The sequence below is a fragment of the Lepisosteus platostomus genome, chromosome 28, assembly GCF_059453375.1.
Source record: "Lepisosteus platostomus isolate fLepPlt1 chromosome 28, fLepPlt1.hap1, whole genome shotgun sequence".
In the NCBI taxonomy this organism is placed as follows: Eukaryota; Metazoa; Chordata; class Actinopteri; order Semionotiformes; family Lepisosteidae; genus Lepisosteus; species Lepisosteus platostomus.
The window spans coordinates 5,772,236-5,790,093 of record NC_142638.1 but is presented as its reverse complement, the minus strand read 5'-3'; the positions used below and the strand labels follow the sequence as shown (position 1 = coordinate 5,790,093).

Here is a 17,858-nt window from a genome sequence, read left to right as displayed (position 1 = left end):
CAGACACTGAGTATTCAGTGACAGGTGCTGCCAGCTTCCCCAGCAGTGAAAGTGCTTTCAGAATGGATGTGTGAAGCTAGCCTTGTGTCAGGGGGAAACATCTTCATAATCACTGGTTCTGCAAAGCGCACAGTTTTAGCATTTAAAGCTCATTACTTTTAAAACTGAAAATGTTTTTTAAAATAAGACAGACTTGTAAAACACACTGTGCGGGAGTTCATTAAGAGTCTTTTCAAGATATTTGTCTTCTTATGCACCTATTATAAGTTTGATGAACACCAGAATTAAACTGACCAGCAGACATCTCCAGTGTGATCCTCAGACCTTGTTGGCCTCATCTTGAAATGAACTCGCAACCTCTGGTAACACAGCACTCCAGTTCACAACATGGGGGAATTCAAAAACGAAGTTTAATGTTAAATAAGGCGAGAATGTTTTCTCATGCAATTTACAGATGTTACAGTCAAGTGATGCACAAACACTGCAGCAATAACCATAACTGGAGTGACCACTCCTGGACCCAAAGCGTCTCTCTGATCAACAATCACATCTAAATCGCAATGAACAATAACCGTTCTATTACATAAACTGATCCACTGTGGGGGGTTCGTTAAGTGATCCACTGTTAAGTGACAAGTACAGTAGTCATTTTTATGTTCGTTCCCTCGGGGACACTACGGCACAAATGCAGCTTTGGCTAGTATTGCACCAAGTTCTGAACAATGGAAACAAAAAGACCATTGTGGGTAAACTAGTACTGAAGAACCATACAAAAGACTGTTTACCAAAAATTAAAAGTCTTTAAGCCAAGTGTCCCAACAGCAAGAATACAACTTAAGTTATAATCTTCAAAATGCTTCTTTTGTAAAAAAAAAAACCCAACACCTTCATAATTGCCAGATTGTTTAAAATTTAAAATTTTCAGTGATCACAGAGAATGTTTTTTTTCCTAACAACTTCTTGTTAAGTGACTTACACCCATCCCCAACACACACCTCCCAGAGGTGCAAAACTAGAAAAACAGCTGCAACTGTTTTAACGCCATGGCATTTTCCCTTGTCATCACACCACAGAAAAAGACCAGCTCTGCTATTGGAACAGCACTCCCTCGAGTCCAGCTATGTTAACGTCATGACACCGTAGAAGAGGTAGATAACCTGGGTCCATGAGCTCTGGGTTAGAGCAGGACTGTCAGGTTTTGGTCCTGGATAGATCGGCTTTAAATAACCAATTTCTAAAGGGGCAAGACAATGTAGCTCTGATCAGTTAAGCAGGTGATTTATTAAAATTAGAAATCCTTTAGAACCAAAGGCTTAGTGCACCTCAGCCCTGACTGAATACAAAACCTGCTTAACTGAACAATAATTTCCACATATTCCCAATCTGTAGAAATGGACTTAACTCATAAAACCTACCAGACTAGGTCTCCCCAGGTCCAGGACTGGACACTCCAGTGCTAAAAGTGGCACTTTTTTTAATTAGCACCTGATGAACACCTTGAAAACAGCTGCCTTCTTATCCAGTCCACTGGTTTGATTAAGTCATTAAGGTCCAAGATGGAATGAAAAAAGCAGAAACATGGCAGTTAAGGACCAAGGTTGTCCACCTCTGCTATCTATAATCTGCTGCACATATATCATGCATCGGACAGCAGGGAGTGTACTATAAGCTGCTGTTAACATTAAAATTAATAAAATACCCTCTAACACAGGGATCTCCAATCCTGGTCCTGAAGGACCACACACCTGCTGGTTTGCGTTCTAGTCGAGCTTAATTATCTAACTGAAGCCTTGAAGGAACTAACAAGTTGGTTGATTAGGATATAAACATTTTTTCGACTCAAAAGTAGTTGGTTACGTTAACCGAGAGCTCGTCCGGAACAAAAGCCAGCAGGTGCGGAAGCCAACAGGATCAGGATGGGGAACACTGCAACACCCTAATAAACACCTCTGGATTTCCAGCGGATTTAAAAATTAATACAGGGATATCGAGAACCGTTCTCTAAACGGAAAGTTTTTGTAAACTAAAAAGGCACAGAAAGTCGTCTTTAAGACAAGCATACTCTGCTTAGCTTTTCAAAAAGTAAAAACTCTGAGTCCGTTTTACCCAGAAGAAGCAGCTGCACATGCACAAGGACCACAGGCACACTATAACCAGAAAGGATGGAAGTGAACAAAGTGAGCACAGCGCCACCTTGTGTCAGTTACCGGTGATACTACAGCTGCCAATCTGTGGGAGGGCGAGCTGGTCCTGCTGACGTCACGCAAACTCTCTCTCTGTCCCTGTGGGCTCCCAACCTGACCCATGATGGCAATTATGCTTCATCCGTTTTCCAGGCCCAGCCCTGGGAACCTAACCCACAGTCTTCTATTGGTTCTCAAAAGCTACATGATCTTGTTTTTTAAATAGACTCTTGGTAGGCAAAAAAAATAATAAAAAAATCATTCCCACAGCAGATTGAAGGGACATAAGCCCTACATTAAAACAATGAAGATTTTAAAAACCGAATAAAAAAAGTTCGGGTTTACGCCTTACATGCAGATCTTTTATGCAAACTGAACACGTGGCAGGGCAGCACAAAAGACTCCAGTTCCATCTGCACAAAACAAACACGCCATGAAGCCACTAGGAGACCGTCTGAGGCGAGCCCCCTTTCCATACAGGTTTAGCACAGGGAGGAGAGGGCCAGTGTTTCTACAGTATACATTTTCTTTATAGCTCAGATCTTACTCATTATGGGAGTACTAGCAACTTCTCTCCATGTCTTCGGGTGTTGGCCGTTGGAAGAGGCCTGGTACACCGGCCCTCCAGGAGGAGAACTGCAGATCACTGATTTAGCGCCCGTGCGTGACAAAGATGCCATCCTCCAAACAGATTAAGCGAAGGGACACCCACTGAGCTTTGACGACACCAGATTAACCGCTAGAGTGAACCTCCACAACAAAACGAAAAACTCAGGAAAAAAAAAAACGTGACTCAGGAAGGAGTTCCCCATTACCTTTGCCGTCTGTAAACGGGACGAACAAAACACTCGTGTACAGTGGAGGTTAAGAGAACAACTGGCTTGATCCTTTAAAAAAAATTAAAAATGAACTTGTAAATCTCAGGCACCGGGGTGTGATGGGGGATACACCACAACGGCATTTTCTCCTTAAGAACGTGGAAATTAAAACAAGGGTTTTGAAGCACTGGTTCTCAAAAAAGGATCCTGTCACCATGCCCCTTATAAACCCATTACAAACTAACTGAAATGTCCTCCCCAGCGAGGAGAGGAGGTAGGAGGGTCAGACATGCCTGGCCTATCACCTATCTCCAAGCGCCTCTCCCTCCTACCCCCCCTCCACTGGCCCGGTGCCTTTTCCCCCTCAGTTAATTGGCCTTGACGATGCGCTGCAGGATGGCATTCACCACGTCCATCGTCTCGTCCTTCTCCAGCACGATGTCGTAGGAGTTCAGGTACTGCTCCTTCCTCTCGTCCACCTGAAGGGGGGGGGGGGGAAGAGGTTGGGTTTGCTCAGGTGGAACAATCTGGGTGCAGTACGCAGCCCTGAGGCGCAGCTGCAGCAGTGTCCCCACTGAAGGGAATTAAAGCCAGGAGTCCCGAGTCCCTGGCCACTACTCCCCTGTGCAAGCTGCTGCCGAGGCCATGCAGGAGCGCCAGTCACTGCAAGAGTGTGCAGCTCGATGAGTGTGCGTGTCTGAGAGTTCACATTCACAGCAATATCTGCTTTGATACCCTGCCAATCCGGAACTGCTCATCAGCACAGCTCACTGCGGCGATCACCTGATCACAGCTCACACACCGAACTCCTCCGACAAGCCCAGCGCCTCGTCGCTCTCTCACCCCCGGCTCCTTGCATGACCTTCAGGAAAGCTGGCGGTGACTGGAGAAGCCGCTGCGCCTCTCCGAGAGCTCACAAGCGCCTCTCAAGTCTCCGAGGGCACCCCAACGATTTCAATCCACTTTTCCTCGCAACGTTACCCGAGCCCCTAGCAGCTGGTGCTGGCTTACATAAGAGCCTACAGCTCGGCGGGCTGGGCTGGCTCAGATAGACGTGGAAAGGCAGGATTACACCTGTCCTAGCCTGCATCTGCCTCTGAGGCACAAGTAAAGGTATATTTCAAGCTGAAAACAGAAGAAAAGAAACAAGTTTTCAGCTGTGGAGCTTTCTTCAGGTGTGAAGAAGGGTAGGATGAATGGCACCCAAAGAAGGCTCCACAGCTGAAACATTGCGTCTCTTTTCCCTTCCAGCGCGGAATAAACCATTCCCTTGCAGCCCACGCATGTTGACGCAGCTCCCTACTTGAACTTCCCCAGCCCACATCTGGCTCTGCTCTGCCCACCTTGTCGTTGAGGTAGCCGATCTTCAGGATGTTTTCCATGTTCTGCACCCCGTCCGCCATGGTCAGGTCCCCCATGGAATCCCCGAGCAGGATGATGTTGCGCCTGTCCCTCAGCTCCGCGAAGTGGCCGGAGTTCAGCAGGGCTCCTTCTCTCTTGTTGTAGGTGTGGATCAGCTCCCCTTTGAAAGCCTTCAAAACCCCCTGGACAAAAAGAGAAAAGGCGCCAAGTTACAAGTTCGAAATCTGGCGATGTCGAGCTTGGAGCATTCCCCCCCGTAGGAAAAGGCACTGCAGGAGTTCCCAAGTGGAAAAGAGCTCAGTTTGTGTGCTTGGGGAAGCGTCTATGATCACAGGTTCAAGCCTGGTCATATTCCTTGCTGACTGCAACTCCACAGGAGGCTACGTCTGTCAGAATTGGAGGCCAAAGTGATTGACACGGAAGGAAAAGAAAAGACGTAATCTTATCCTGCACTGCGAGGACTTTTGCAGAAGCTCCCAAGAGACACTAACTTGTCCACGCGTCTAACTCAGCAAAGAACACCAAAGGCAAGCTGCTGTGTGAACAAAGGAGCGGCGTGATTGTAATCAGGCCCGAGGTTTCAGGGAAACGTGGGTGTAGGAGTCTTAGTTTTGCTGCTGAAAGAGACTCACGTTCTCGTCAAAGTCCATGTAGTTGGAGAAGACCTTGATGTTGGGGTGGAAGACCCCCACTTGCCTGATGATCTCCTCCAGCACGTCCCCGATCCCCGCCGAGAAGATGAGCAGTGGGATGTTGTGCTCATGCAGCTGATCAAAGAAAACCTTATAGCCATCTCTGTATTAAAAAAAAAACTAAGTTTAAGGAACTGTATTCGCCCCAAAATACCTAAAGAGATCAGGAAGGTTAAAGCTGGGAGTCATCCTTACAAATACTCTACAGTGACTCAGCGTTCGCAACATGACCAGCCTCTTTCTGCGCCCACCCACAAAACCATTGCATAATGAAGTCCTTTCTGTTCTCAGTCACGGAATCATGTCAGTTTGCCTGCAGGCCCCAGGGCACCCAGATCTGGGTAGATTTTCCCAACCCCTTCAGGGGCTTTATAATCTGCAGCTGGAGCTTCCAAAAGTGGTCTTGTGAGGACCAAGAGACCAGTCGCTGTGAAGTGTGTCAGTACGCGTGCATTTCCCATGACTTAGGAGCCATTTGGCGGTCACATCCTGCTAAAGACAAACTTAATTCACAGATACAGAAAACAAGGGTAATGGGACTCAGCTCCCATAAGCGAGTTATAAAGCACATTAATGAAAAAAGATGGATGCTCCCCTCATACGTAAAGCCCTCGCCACCCCTTTTCATTTCTCTGTACTTCACATACTCATCTGTCCATACAATCTACCAGCCAAACACAGACCATGTTCTGTACCTAAGCATTACATCAGACTCCTTCACCACCTGGGCCAGCTGATCCTTGTGAATCTTCTGCTCTGTCAGGAGATTGTGGGCTTTGGTCCACCTGCACAACAGAAAACAAGTCTCAGTGTTCAGCCTCAGCTGCATTCCCTTCTCTTTTAAAGCATTAAATACTAATTACACAGTGTGAAATGCTCCTATTTTAACTATATATAGTCTTACTGTACAAGCAAGACTGTTTTAGATGGGGGAAAAAAATTCATATCTGAAGAAACAAAAATTCAAAATCAATCACTGGGAAAAACCACAAGCAGGTATCTGGCATGTTACCAAACACAAACATATACTGTGTGAAAGGATCAATGGGTGTTTGCTCAGACTCACCATTCAACCATTAACGGGAACTTCTCTTCAATTTTGCGCGTGGGATCGATCTCAATGGGGTAGTAGGTGTTCAGAAGATCCTTCAGCTGCAGCAACAAGTGGGGAAATAAGCTTTCCAAGCCTGTCCTGACACCCTGCATGAATGCAGTCTTGCTACAGTATAAACTGGAAAGCCCATCTTTCCCTTACAGCAGCTATCAAAAAACTGAACCGATTCCTCTAGCTCCTTCATCGGCTGCAGCTCACCTGCTTCTTGCAGTCTTCGCTGATCAGCTTGCTGTTGTCCACGATGTCTGCAGCAGAGCACAGAAACCGAGACAGTTAACGGTTTCTTCTCCTTTGCTTATACATCTTAAGCATTTCCCTATAGGTGGTGAACTGCATACATTCAGTATTGTTACATACCATTATTTCCACCTGACAAGGGCAACTGCCAGCTGTGTGTCTGTTTGCAATCTTGGCTCGCAGCTCACAAACCCCACAACCGCACATGGGGGAGAACGAGGAAGGACGGGCAGCCTCCCCTGATCTGCCCAGCAGTTCCCACTGCCCGCCCCCTGCAGGAGGTTTAGCCCCAACTGCAGGAGAGGCGTGACCTTTACCGACAGCACCACGAGCCCGCAAGTCCCCGGGAGGCCACAGGGGGTCACTGTCACCAAGAGCTAAGAGCTCCCTGACTGACTAATACCCCCCCCCGCCCCCCACCCTCAGCAGCTCTTGCCCAATTGTTCGACACCACTCAGGGATTTCCAACCATAGCCGTCCCAGCTAGCGACTTGACTTGAGCGCTATTACCGCTTGAAAGCTTTTGAGTTTTGTGCAACTGTCCGTCGACCTTGAAATCGCGAGACACTCCGCTCACACTCTCACAGCGCCCCCCTCCAACACATTTTAGTCCACTGCCAACACGGGCTTCACTTTTCCCGCTGCACACAGAACTCTGGGAATCTTCAATCTTTTAATATACATTTCTTAAAATCTGTAGGCACCCCACACACCACCTACAGATCAAACACCTGCGTTCAGGAATGTGATGAATGTAAGTACATGCAGCTGTGTTAGTTTAAGCCCCAGGCAAAGACTAAGGGTCTTCCTAGTCTCATAGGAACATGCAGGTTACAAGTGACAGGGCGTCCTTGCTTATTCGGTTTCTAGAAATGTATCGGTTTGAGGATCTTGTCCAGCCATTTCCCCGAACTATCCCAGGAAATCTTCAGGAACACGGCTGTGCATTTCATTCTGTTTCAACCCACCACCACCACCATTTGTGCAAAGAATTGCATAATCCCTTTAAATAAAGGGCAGGGTGCCAGATGGTGCATGCATATATCCGACAGGAAGAGATCGCAGACCGGGAGGTGCTCTGTACTCACTGTGGCACGTTGGGCACCGTTTGCCGTTGTGGGCGAACCTGGTGAGCGTCATATCGAAGTCGGAAATCACCTGGAAGAGAAGAGCGGCACGCTCAGGCCCTGTCCACACACACGCCCGCTGTGCCGACGGCTCGCAGCTTTTCCGTTCCGGGAGGGAGGGAAACCGGGACTAACCCCCAGCCCCCCTCCTGCGACTGCAGCCCCATGTCAAACTGCTCTTCCTTCATAAGGCACATGTCTGTAGGGGAACGCCATCATCACGAGGGACAAGGATGGTTTTTGTGAAACACGCTATGCAAAACAAATTCTAGATTGAAAATGTCAATGTTGACATGGAGGGGAGCCTGCAGAAGCCCCCTCATCCCACAGCTGACCTCCTTTCTGCAGGAAATAATTTCAAACAGACTTCAAGGCAGGCTGTCAAGCTGCTGTCAACATTGATGCTTTTTTTTAGGACCACAGCTACTGATCTGTGTCTTGTGGGCTGTTACAGAATTCGTTAGTATTCAACAGAAACTCCAGCTCATATCCAGAGAGGACGCATGCCCCCTCCCCACTCCGGAGCTCAGATCATTCCGATGGCTAACACTTGAGTATTTCCTTTTCTTGCTTCAAGAGCACAGAATTCTGAACCAAGCACTTAAGTCCGTTTTGTTTTCCGTGCATCACTAGTTTGCCCAGAAGTTTGAAAGTTGTAAGTTGTCTCGGCTTTGTAAAGCGCACACCGATTCAGAGCAAACCTGCTGCTGCTGCAGCGTCCTTACAAAAGCTCTCCCCCGCCTGCAAGACACACCTGGACTTTGCCGTGTCCTCCCCTCTGAAAGCGCTGGATGATCTCCTCCACCCTCTGCCGGTCCCGCATGCACACTGTGGGCTTGGCAAGCTCGGGCAGCTGCAACACAGGGATAAAGATGAGTTCTGTAAGCCCAGCACTTATCGTGACTCACCCACACACACAGGACAATGACCAGCAATGCAGCTCCGGTGCTCTGAACTGACGTTGACCACCCATAGGGCACAGCCCTCTTACGACTTTTCTCTTAGCCAGCTCCCTTTTGCTGCTGCAGGCCTGTTCCTGTGAGGGGGGGGCCAGTATGCTTAACAACACTTTGGAGAATTTTAGGTTCTTAAGCCAAGGCAGCAATGATCTCAACACATGAGCTTAAATATTTAACGGTTCACTTAGCCAAACCCAATTACTGCAACTGGAAAAAACAACTAAAAAGGAAAGCTTGTGCAAAGCCGTTTTGCAGACTGGCCCTGGCACAACACAACTGACTGCGCGCACCCATATAAAACTCCAGTAGTTCCTGTCCAGGCACAGGAGGCTGCAGACAGCCGGGAGTGGTCCAGAGAGCCTCTGTCTGTACTGTACGCTAAGAGAGAGAGGCATTTTTCTCTTCTGGGCAGCCAAGGCCACGAACAGCGCCACATTGTCAATTTCAGCTGCTATTACTGTGGCAAGCAGTCTCAAACCACAAGGCTTCATTGGCAATCGGAAAGCAGTTCTGTTTAAAAACATTACGTAACAAATAAGACTGCAATCCAACATCTATTCCCCCTGTTGCTTGTTGCTGAAAAGTTTTCTGTAGGTTTGAATGGCCGAGTATCAGAGCTGTATTACCGCCTGAGAAGTTAAGCAAGGGTGGGCCTGGTCAGTACTGGGATGAGAAGCCTCTAGAGAAAAACAGACTGATGATATAAGAACAAGCACTTCCAAGACCAACGCCCCAGTGTGGAAACCATGAACACTGTTGAGGAGCTGTCATCATCTGGATGAGACTTCAAAACAAGATGCTTACAACCACATCGCCACCGGTGCAGTGGCTGTTTAGCATATTTGACTTTAAATCATATCCAGAGGTTCATAATGGACTGCTATCTGGAAACAAAGGCTGTTGAAGAAGGCCCTCATCTATTTGAGTATTAGTATTCTTACACACATCTTTGCTCCCTAGCCAGAAGCAGTGGAGCAGGGTTTAAGTAATAAGTTATATCTAACACAAAAAGAGGGTTAATTTACTGTTCCCACTAAGATCTGACAATTGACAACCTACAAAATCTGCAGGTCAACATTTGAGGACTGGACTTTGGTAATCAAAAAGAGCTCAGATGTATAGTGAAGGAATGGTTCTAAATTCAGTGATGAAGGAATGACTGATTGGGACAACATTCTTCCAAATCCATTGTATTATGCATATCTTAACACGTGACGGTGACAAAATAGATCTGCGATTCCCTTGAAAATGTGTTCAACTATAATCAGAAAAGCAACACCCACATATCTGACTTTTAGGGTCCTTGCTCTGTTGCACTCACTTAATCTGCTCAGGGTAAGGATTAAATCTTTTTGGCAGTAAGATTTTAAGACACCAGTGCTTTCTTTTTCTTTCTTTTTTAAAAAAAAATCCCCCCTGTCCTGTTTTGCCAGTACTGGATTTGGATGAATCTCAAAACTCCCAGACGATACTTAAAAAAAAATACATCACAGGGAACATGCACGACACCATACAGTACAGAAAAGGTCTGACCTCGTACTTTTTCAACTGGTGCCAAATGGCTATGGCAGTCCTCACTGGGTTTACTAGCCAGGGGACCTGGTAAATCTGGACAGCAGAACCAGGAGAAAGAGTTACTGGGTGCAGGTTGGAGGTCACCTTTTTCCAAATGATGCCTTACTGGGTGCACAGACGAGAACTAGTTCAAATATTGTGTTGATCCACAATATCGGGGAGGACCGAAGAGGCCGCATGCGTGATAATCTGCATGATAAACACAAGGCTATTCAGCCTCACTTTATAAATAAATAAAATAACATTTATTTATAAATAACTTTTTAGATAAAGAGATCTCCTGCCACTTGAACAGCGCTACAGTGCGCCGTGCGAGATACGAGAGAAATAAAGATCTGCGCTTTAGAACCAGGCTGTCGAGCTCAGCCTCCTTCGCCCTGTGCAAGTAAACAACCGTGTTCTGCTAACACGGGCACCCTTTCAGCTTGCTGGAGCTGCAGTTCAGCCCAGGCGGCAAATGCCGCTTTGCAAAAGAGAGCACACGAAAAGAAACAAAGCACACAAGAAGAAAACAAAGAGGCAATGAACAGCGGCACAGAATTACAGCTAGAAAGACTGATTTCTACATAATTCACATCGTTTGTAAGGCGTGGGAAAGGGCCTCTTCTGGGTGATCCCTGGCCTGGAATCTTGGTTGTGCAACACAAGGGTCGCATGGGGACAAAGGCAAAGACGTTGGACAGGAACCCAGTTATTCAACTGTAACCGACCAGGGAGAAAGTTGCAGTCTGAACTTCGTACAGGCAGCAAAAGCAGAAGCTGGTTAGTTCAGGATAGTGCTCTGTAATCGTTAAAAGGGATTGCCACAGTATAGCAATCTTACCTCGCATCTAGAAGACATAAGATACGGGAAGGGGGGAAGGGGTGTGGGTTAAAAAAATATTTAAAGTCTCCTTTCATTACAAATGTTTTTGAAAAAGTCAAAAACAGCTGTCACTTGAAGTAGTCTGTGTTTCAAAACTAGCGCACACCGTAGGGCCCGATCGCTTGTCCAGCTTTACAGTCATCTGTGTCTCCGAGCCTTTGAACTTCAAATGTTTCAGTTTTCACACAGAAAGCCTCCAGTGACAGGCCTGCAATATTTTCCCTCTCCTTTCAATTGAAGAGTCTGAGTGAAAGGGAGTCACAACCTCAAAAGGGCGTTTTTTTTTTCGGGGAGCACTCTTGAAGCGGAAGAGTTCACCAACACCCCTTTAGATAGGTGCACCCCAAATACACAGCTCCCCCGAAACTGGACTGGGCCTTATTGAAGAACTTATTTTTCAGGGGCAAAATGCTTATCTGTGACGAGGGTAAGCCCATCAAAAACACAGCTGTAATTCACAGTGCTGTGCGGTCCACACACAGCTTGTGGTGTAGTTTTGCTTGTTTGTACCGAGGCTTTCTGAAATTATACAGGCCAGCATTCGCTGCAACTGGATTAAAATCCCACACCAAACTGTCTCAGCAAAACTCCGCCCAGCACTGCAGGGTTTAGCGCTCGATTCCTGTAAAGGTAGGGGTTAATTCGGAATTATGTGGCTTGAAAATAAAAGGACTTCAATAAAATGCACATCCTTCACAATCTCAACGTCAACCCCCGGCAGTTGTATCAACTGAGCCATGTCTGTTGTTACTGGGAGATAAATTGCAGCGCTGGGCGATTTGAAACCACCGGTTTGCGTGACTGAACCTTGTACCATCTATCCTGTACCAAATTACATTGTATTAATTAACGCACCCTACATTTGACACAATCACAGACGGAGCATCGGTCCAACGAGTCGGCATTTATGAAAACTTACCATTTTGTTTTTTTTGCAGACGTGGTGCTTCCCCGACAAGACAAAAACGGTTCAACCGCAATATTAAAAACTCGAACTAATTTTAAAAGAAAGGCGGCAAAGGAAAGCACTGCATACCACAAGCTTACGAAAACACCCGAGACGTGTTTGACAAGTAGGAGCCGGTACTACGGAAACGAATGAAACTTTATGCTCTGGCAAAACTGTCCGAAGGAGCACAGCGCTACAGTCCACAAAGTTCCGGGGAAATAAAGCAAAAGGCACAAACACATAACTGCGCGTATCGTGCGCTGGCTCCCTTAAAGAAATATTTGGCTTGTTAGCTAATTAAATTTCCCTCACAGCTGAGATCTGGTCTCAAAATGATTTCCGAGTCATCACTGTCCCCCCCCCCCAATAATTGAGAACCTGATTTCAACTGACATAACCGGGTAATGTTTTACAGTCATTTAAAAAATATCTGAAGGAAAACTACTTTGAAAAAACTTTGGATGCGCCCGTATTATGTTTACAATGTGTATATTAACAAATGTCAATCACACATCATCTCGGTATGTGCTATAACTGCTTTGCAAAATCATTCAGTGTTGTGTGTAGCAATTTGCAGAGATGAATGTAAGATAGGAAGCTCACAAATACACACAGAGGTATTAAAAACTCGACAAATGTAATTGCATCCAATACCTATATGTTATGTGTATAAGGCCTCAGCAAATATGCAACTAGGATGAATTTGATGTCTTAGACTGATGTTGATTGTGGGGGTGATTTGGTGATTGTGTGATTGTGGGGGGGTTAGAAAGTGATGTGATGTGACAGTGGGGAGTTGTGAAGTCCTGGCAGACTCATCATGTCTAGCAAGCACAGCTGGGACCCCAGGAAGAACAGGGGTGCCTTTGAGCCCACAGGTTCCAATATTCAATATCGTTTGGGAGGATTTGCTGGTCTACAGAGATCTGCATGGAGTACTGGCACACAGAAGCACATGATGGAAGGCTTAATACTCCACACGTAGTACTTGTTTTTAGAAGTGTATAATGTCAGCATGCCCAGAGAGGTTGGGCAGCCAGTTGACCTTGGACCCCCAGAGGTTTTCTTTCTCCTTACAGAGGAGTTTTTGGTTCCTCTCCTCCGTTGTCTTCTGGCTTTTTCTCTTTCTGTGTTGCAACGTCACGTATTGTCACACAGCCTTGTTCAGTGCCTGTGGGCAACCTTGTTGTGAAAGGCGCTATACAAAAATAAACGGCATTGAATTGAACTGGAAGTGTCTGTGACTGGCTGTACCTGAAGGCCTCCCTGCGGAAGCCTGGAGTCGGCAGCCGATTGTGATGCAATGACTCCACACTGCTGTTCTAGAACCCTGGGAGACACGGGCCCTGCCTGGGCTTCAGTTGCGCAGCAGTCAAGCCAGCAGAGAAAGCCACTCCGAGTCCCTTTCTCTGGGGGAATAAACGTGTCCCCTCCCCGCCAAAGCCTCCGCAGACAAACCCATTTAAAAAAAAAAATCGCAAAAGTGTGTAAGGAAGTCGGCAAGATGGAGGAGCCCTCGACCTCGACCAGGGGCCAAAGATCCCACATGGAGCGGAAAATGAGCGCGATGGCGTGCAGCGTCTTCAATGAGCTGCGTCTGGAGGGGAAGCTGTGTGACGTCATCATCAAGGTCAACGGCATGGAGTTCAACGCCCACAAGAACATCTTGTGTGGCTGCAGCTCCTACTTCCTGTAAGCAGTCCAGAAGCCGTATTTAGGGTTAGGGGACTGCTGTATAGTACTGTAGTACTGTGGTTGCATGGCGGTGCTGCTGTATAACTCGACTGTGCTAGAACTGTAATGGTACCTTATTGTAACAATGTTTGGAAAAGCAAAAATACACTTCTCCGCTGAGCCTTCAAGGGCAGACCTAGCATGGTTTTTTCAAATCAGGGACATTTTTTTGTGACAAGTGAATCTGATTTCTCTGGTGTAACTCACGTCTGGCACAGATTATCTGATGTAAAGGGAGGGAATGAAAAAGAAAAAAGTCTCTTGTCTCCTTCCCCCTCAGAGCCCTGTTCACCAGTGGCTGGAATAACTCCGAAAAGAAGGAGTACAACATCCCTGGAGTGTCCCCGGAGATGATGAAGCTGATCATCGAGTACGCCTACACCCGCACCGTGCCCATCACCGCCGACAACGTGGAGGGCCTGCTGGCGGCGGCTGACCAGTTCAGCATCCTGGGCATCGTGCGGGCCTGCTGCGACTTCCTGGAGTCCCAGCTGTGCCTGGAGAACTGCATCGGCATCTGCCAGTTCGCCGACTTCTACCACTGCCCCGGGCTGCGGCGCAAGGCCTACCTCTTCATCCTGCACCACTTCGAGGAGCTGGTGAAGGTGTCCCAGGAGTTCCTGGAGCTCTCCGCCGGCCAGCTGCGCGACATCATCGAGAAGGACGACCTCAACGTCAAGCAGGAGGACGTGGTCTTCGAGGCCATCCTGCGCTGGATCGCCCAGGCGCCCAGCGAGCGCCGGGCCTGCATCTCCGTGCTGCTGCCCAAGGTCAGTGCCAGCCCGCTCCTGGGGCAACCTAACCAACTCTTCAAAGGCTGGAGCACTACCGCACACTCCTCTGTTTGCTCCCGAATCCAGACCTAGGTACTGTAGGCAGGCCTCCAGCCTCTGTCCAGAACTGTACCTGCACTGCCTGTACCTGAAGTTATGTTAAGATTTGCTGAAGTGGCATCATACAGTATGCACACGAGATTGCGTTTGCCCAAGGTATCCGACATGGCTTAAAAAAAAACATCATGTACTAGTGGTATCCTGTCTGTTGAATTAATTCACAACACCACCTTGACTACCACTTTGTTGGAAAAAGTATAGGTTGATTCCCTGCTGCCAAGAGAAGAAAGGAAACACAACGTTTCGGCTGTGGAGCCTTCTTCGGGCGAGAACACAGCTGAAACGTTGCGTTTCGTCTCTTCTCTTTTCAGCAGGGAATAAACCTTTACTTGTTCCTTTGCAGCCTACGCACCCTGATGCAGCTGCCCACCTGAACTACCCCCTCGTTGGATGAATGAATCTAGTGTTAATTGAAACCAACATGAACGTGTATCCGAATATGCCTGTCTAGTTAATGAATAGCCCTGCTTTGGATATAGAGTGTGCATGCTGCTGTATTGGCGGGTGGCAGCCTCTGCAGGAGCAGATCCTGGCACGGGCCGGTCACCCCCCTCCTCCTCCTCCTCTCGCTGTCGCCGTGCCCGCCGACAGGTGCGCATGGCCCTGATGAACGCGGAGTACTTCATGAACAACGTGAAGAACAACGAGCTGGTGAAGGACAGCGAGGAGTGCAAGCCCATCATCATCAACGCGCTGAAGGCCATGTACGACCTCAACATGAACGGGCCGTCCAGCTCGGACTTCCGCAACCCCATGACCCGCCCGCGCCTGCCCTACTCCATCCTGCTGGCCATCGGCGGCTGGAGCGGGGGCAGCCCCACCAACGCCATCGAGGCCTACGACGCCCGCGCCGACCGCTGGGTCAACGCCACGGTGCAGCAGGAGAGCCCGCGGGCCTACCACGGCGCCGCCTACCTGAAGGGGTTCGTGTACTGCGTGGGCGGCTTCGACAGCGTGGACTACTTCAACAGCGTGAGGAAGTTCAACCCCGTGGCCCACACCTGGCACCAGGTGGCGCCCATGCACTCCCGCCGCTGCTACGTCAGCGTGGCCGTGCTCGGCGGCTTCATCTACGCCATGGGCGGCTTCGACGGCTACGTGCGGCTCAACACGGCCGAGCGCTACGAGCCCGAGACCAACCAGTGGACCCTCATCTCGCCCATGCATGACCAGAGGAGCGACGCCAGTGCCACCACCCTGTATGGCAAGGTGTGTGATCGGGGCCGCGGGACAAGTCCTGGCCGGCGCCCCCTGGGCAGTCTGACAGCTGTGGCTCTAAACCAGCTCAGGACTTGCTAGGCTGCTGCCCTGTCTTCTACAGACCTTAAGTAAGGCACTTAAAGACAGCCTTGAGCTGAAATGCTCTTGCACCTCTTTAAGAGCATATTCTCTCCTGTTCGTCAGGGCAAGACCTGCAGATCCCCCCCCCCCACGCCAATCCGCCTCCCATGTTCCACTTCCAAAACAGTCACCTTCAAAGGGGCCTGCAGAGTCGCGTTTGAGCTGAACGGACAGATTTTGACAGAGACGTCACTGTGAAATGCTAAGTGATATGCCAGCACCCATAGGACCCTGCAACTCACAGCTGGCAACCCAGTGAAGCTCAGCAGGTGTGAGCCTGGTCAGTACCTGGATGGGAGACCTCCTGGGAAAAACTCAGGTTGCTGCTGGAAGAGGTGTTAGTGGGGCCAGTAGGGGGCGCTCACCCTGCGGTCTATGTGGGTCCTACTGTCCCAGTATAGTGACGGGGACACTATACTGTAAACAGGCGCCATCCTTGAGATGAGATGTAAAACAAAGCTCCTGACTCTCTGTGGTCATTAAAAATCCCAGGGCGTTTCTCGAAAAGGTTAGGGGTGGCGTCCTGGACAATCACGGCCTCCTGATAATCCCCATCTCTGAACTGGCTTCATCACTCTGTTCTCCTCCCCAGTGGGAGCTGGTATGTGGGGAGTGTACTGGTGCACTATGGCTGCCGTCGCATCATCCAGGTGGGGCTGCAAGCGGGTGGTGGTGGTGGAGGGGATCCCCATTACTTGTAAAGCGCTTTGAGTGGAGTGGAATTATTTTTATTAAGCGAGACGCACAACGATTCAGTAGGCACAGGGGCAAAAGAGCCTGCCGTCCACCAGTTGTCTCCTCGGTGCAAATCTTTTCCCTTCTTTGTACAGGTGTACATCTGCGGGGGTTTCAACGGGACCGAGTGCCTCTTCACCGCCGAGGCCTACAGCCCGGAGACCAACCAGTGGACGCTGATCGCTCCCATGCGCAGCCGGCGCAGCGGGGTGGGGGTGGTCGCCTACGGGGATCAGGTGTTCGCGGTGAGGACCGGCTCAAGCGCATACGGGCTCGAGCTGCAGGGCGGGGCACAGCTCTGAAATCAGCACTCATCGCCATGCAGGGCGAACGCAGCTGGGGGAAGAGAAATAAGTTCCAGCGAAAAGGATTCAAGGTGCCAAGGTTGCCTATGCCTGAATTAAGGCTCAGCATGCAGGCACGTGAATAAACACAAACGTACGCTCTAAGCAAGGCTTGCAAGCTCCCCCCTGCCTTATTGGTAATCTGCAGCTCAAAAGCAAGATTCATACATCTATACTTGCAGATACTCAGGCCAACACAGTTTTGTTAATAAAAAAAAATGATGTAACATTATTCAAAGCAGAGTGATCAACTAATGGAAATCAATATGGGCAAAAATAATGTTCAAGATTTAATAATGCATATCCACACCCTTATGTGATATTTGTTGCATAAACACATGTATACCGAGAGGCATTTAAAGACACGACAATGGGTGTTGTCATGTGTTAGGTATTAATTCTATATTAAGACCCTCTGTTGCAATCAGAGTCTATTAAAAGAGCAGCTGTCGCCCCTCTATCCAGCTCCTCCTAGGAGGGGGCAGCCCCCTGCACACCGCTCACACTCCCATGAGCCGAGGAGTCGAGACACCGCGTGACCTTTGACCCCTATAGGTTGGCGGGTTTGACGGGACGAACCGGCTGCGGAGCGCGGAGGCCTACAACCCGCTGACCAACAGCTGGCAGCCCGTGCCCACCATGTTCAACCCGCGCAGCAACTTCGGCATCGAGGTGGTGGACGACCTGCTCTTCGTGGTGGGCGGCTTCAACGGCTTCACCACCACCTTCAACGCCGAGTGCTACGACGAGAGGACGGACGAGTGGTACGACGCCCACGACATGGGCATCTTCCGCAGCGCCCTCAGCTGCTGCGTGGTGCCCGGCCTGCCCAACGTGGCCGAGTACGCCGCCGCCCGGGACACAGCGGCGCCCTACGGGCAGCGTGACGAGCCCAGAGCGTCAGCCAGCAACGGCCTGCTCTCCGTCTGA

General features: G+C 49.0%; 2 protein-coding genes across 2 annotated transcripts; one reads left to right on the top strand and one right to left on the bottom strand.

Annotated features, from left to right (window-relative positions):
* Positions 1-391: 391 nt before the first annotated feature.
* LOC148638659 (cytosolic 5'-nucleotidase 3-like) lies at positions 392-11,074 on the bottom strand. The gene is made up of 10 exons (XM_088622602.1): positions 11,039-11,074; positions 10,026-10,100; positions 8,288-8,386; positions 7,495-7,564; positions 6,368-6,414; positions 6,122-6,207; positions 5,751-5,840; positions 4,996-5,158; positions 4,345-4,545; positions 392-3,480 (listed from the first exon to the last, which is right to left on the bottom strand). Exons 1-10 carry the CDS (start codon positions 11,072-11,074, stop codon positions 3,370-3,372), a joined length of 978 nt encoding a protein of 325 aa, XP_088478728.1. The 3' UTR covers positions 392-3,369.
* Positions 11,075-13,216: 2,142 nt separating this feature from the next.
* Positions 13,217-17,858, top strand: LOC148638658 (kelch-like protein 10). The gene is made up of 5 exons (XM_088622601.1): positions 13,217-13,573; positions 13,896-14,385; positions 15,100-15,717; positions 16,680-16,829; positions 17,484-17,858. The coding sequence occupies exons 1-5, from the start codon at positions 13,386-13,388 to the stop codon at positions 17,856-17,858; spliced, it is 1,821 nt and encodes a 606-aa protein (XP_088478727.1). The 5' UTR covers positions 13,217-13,385.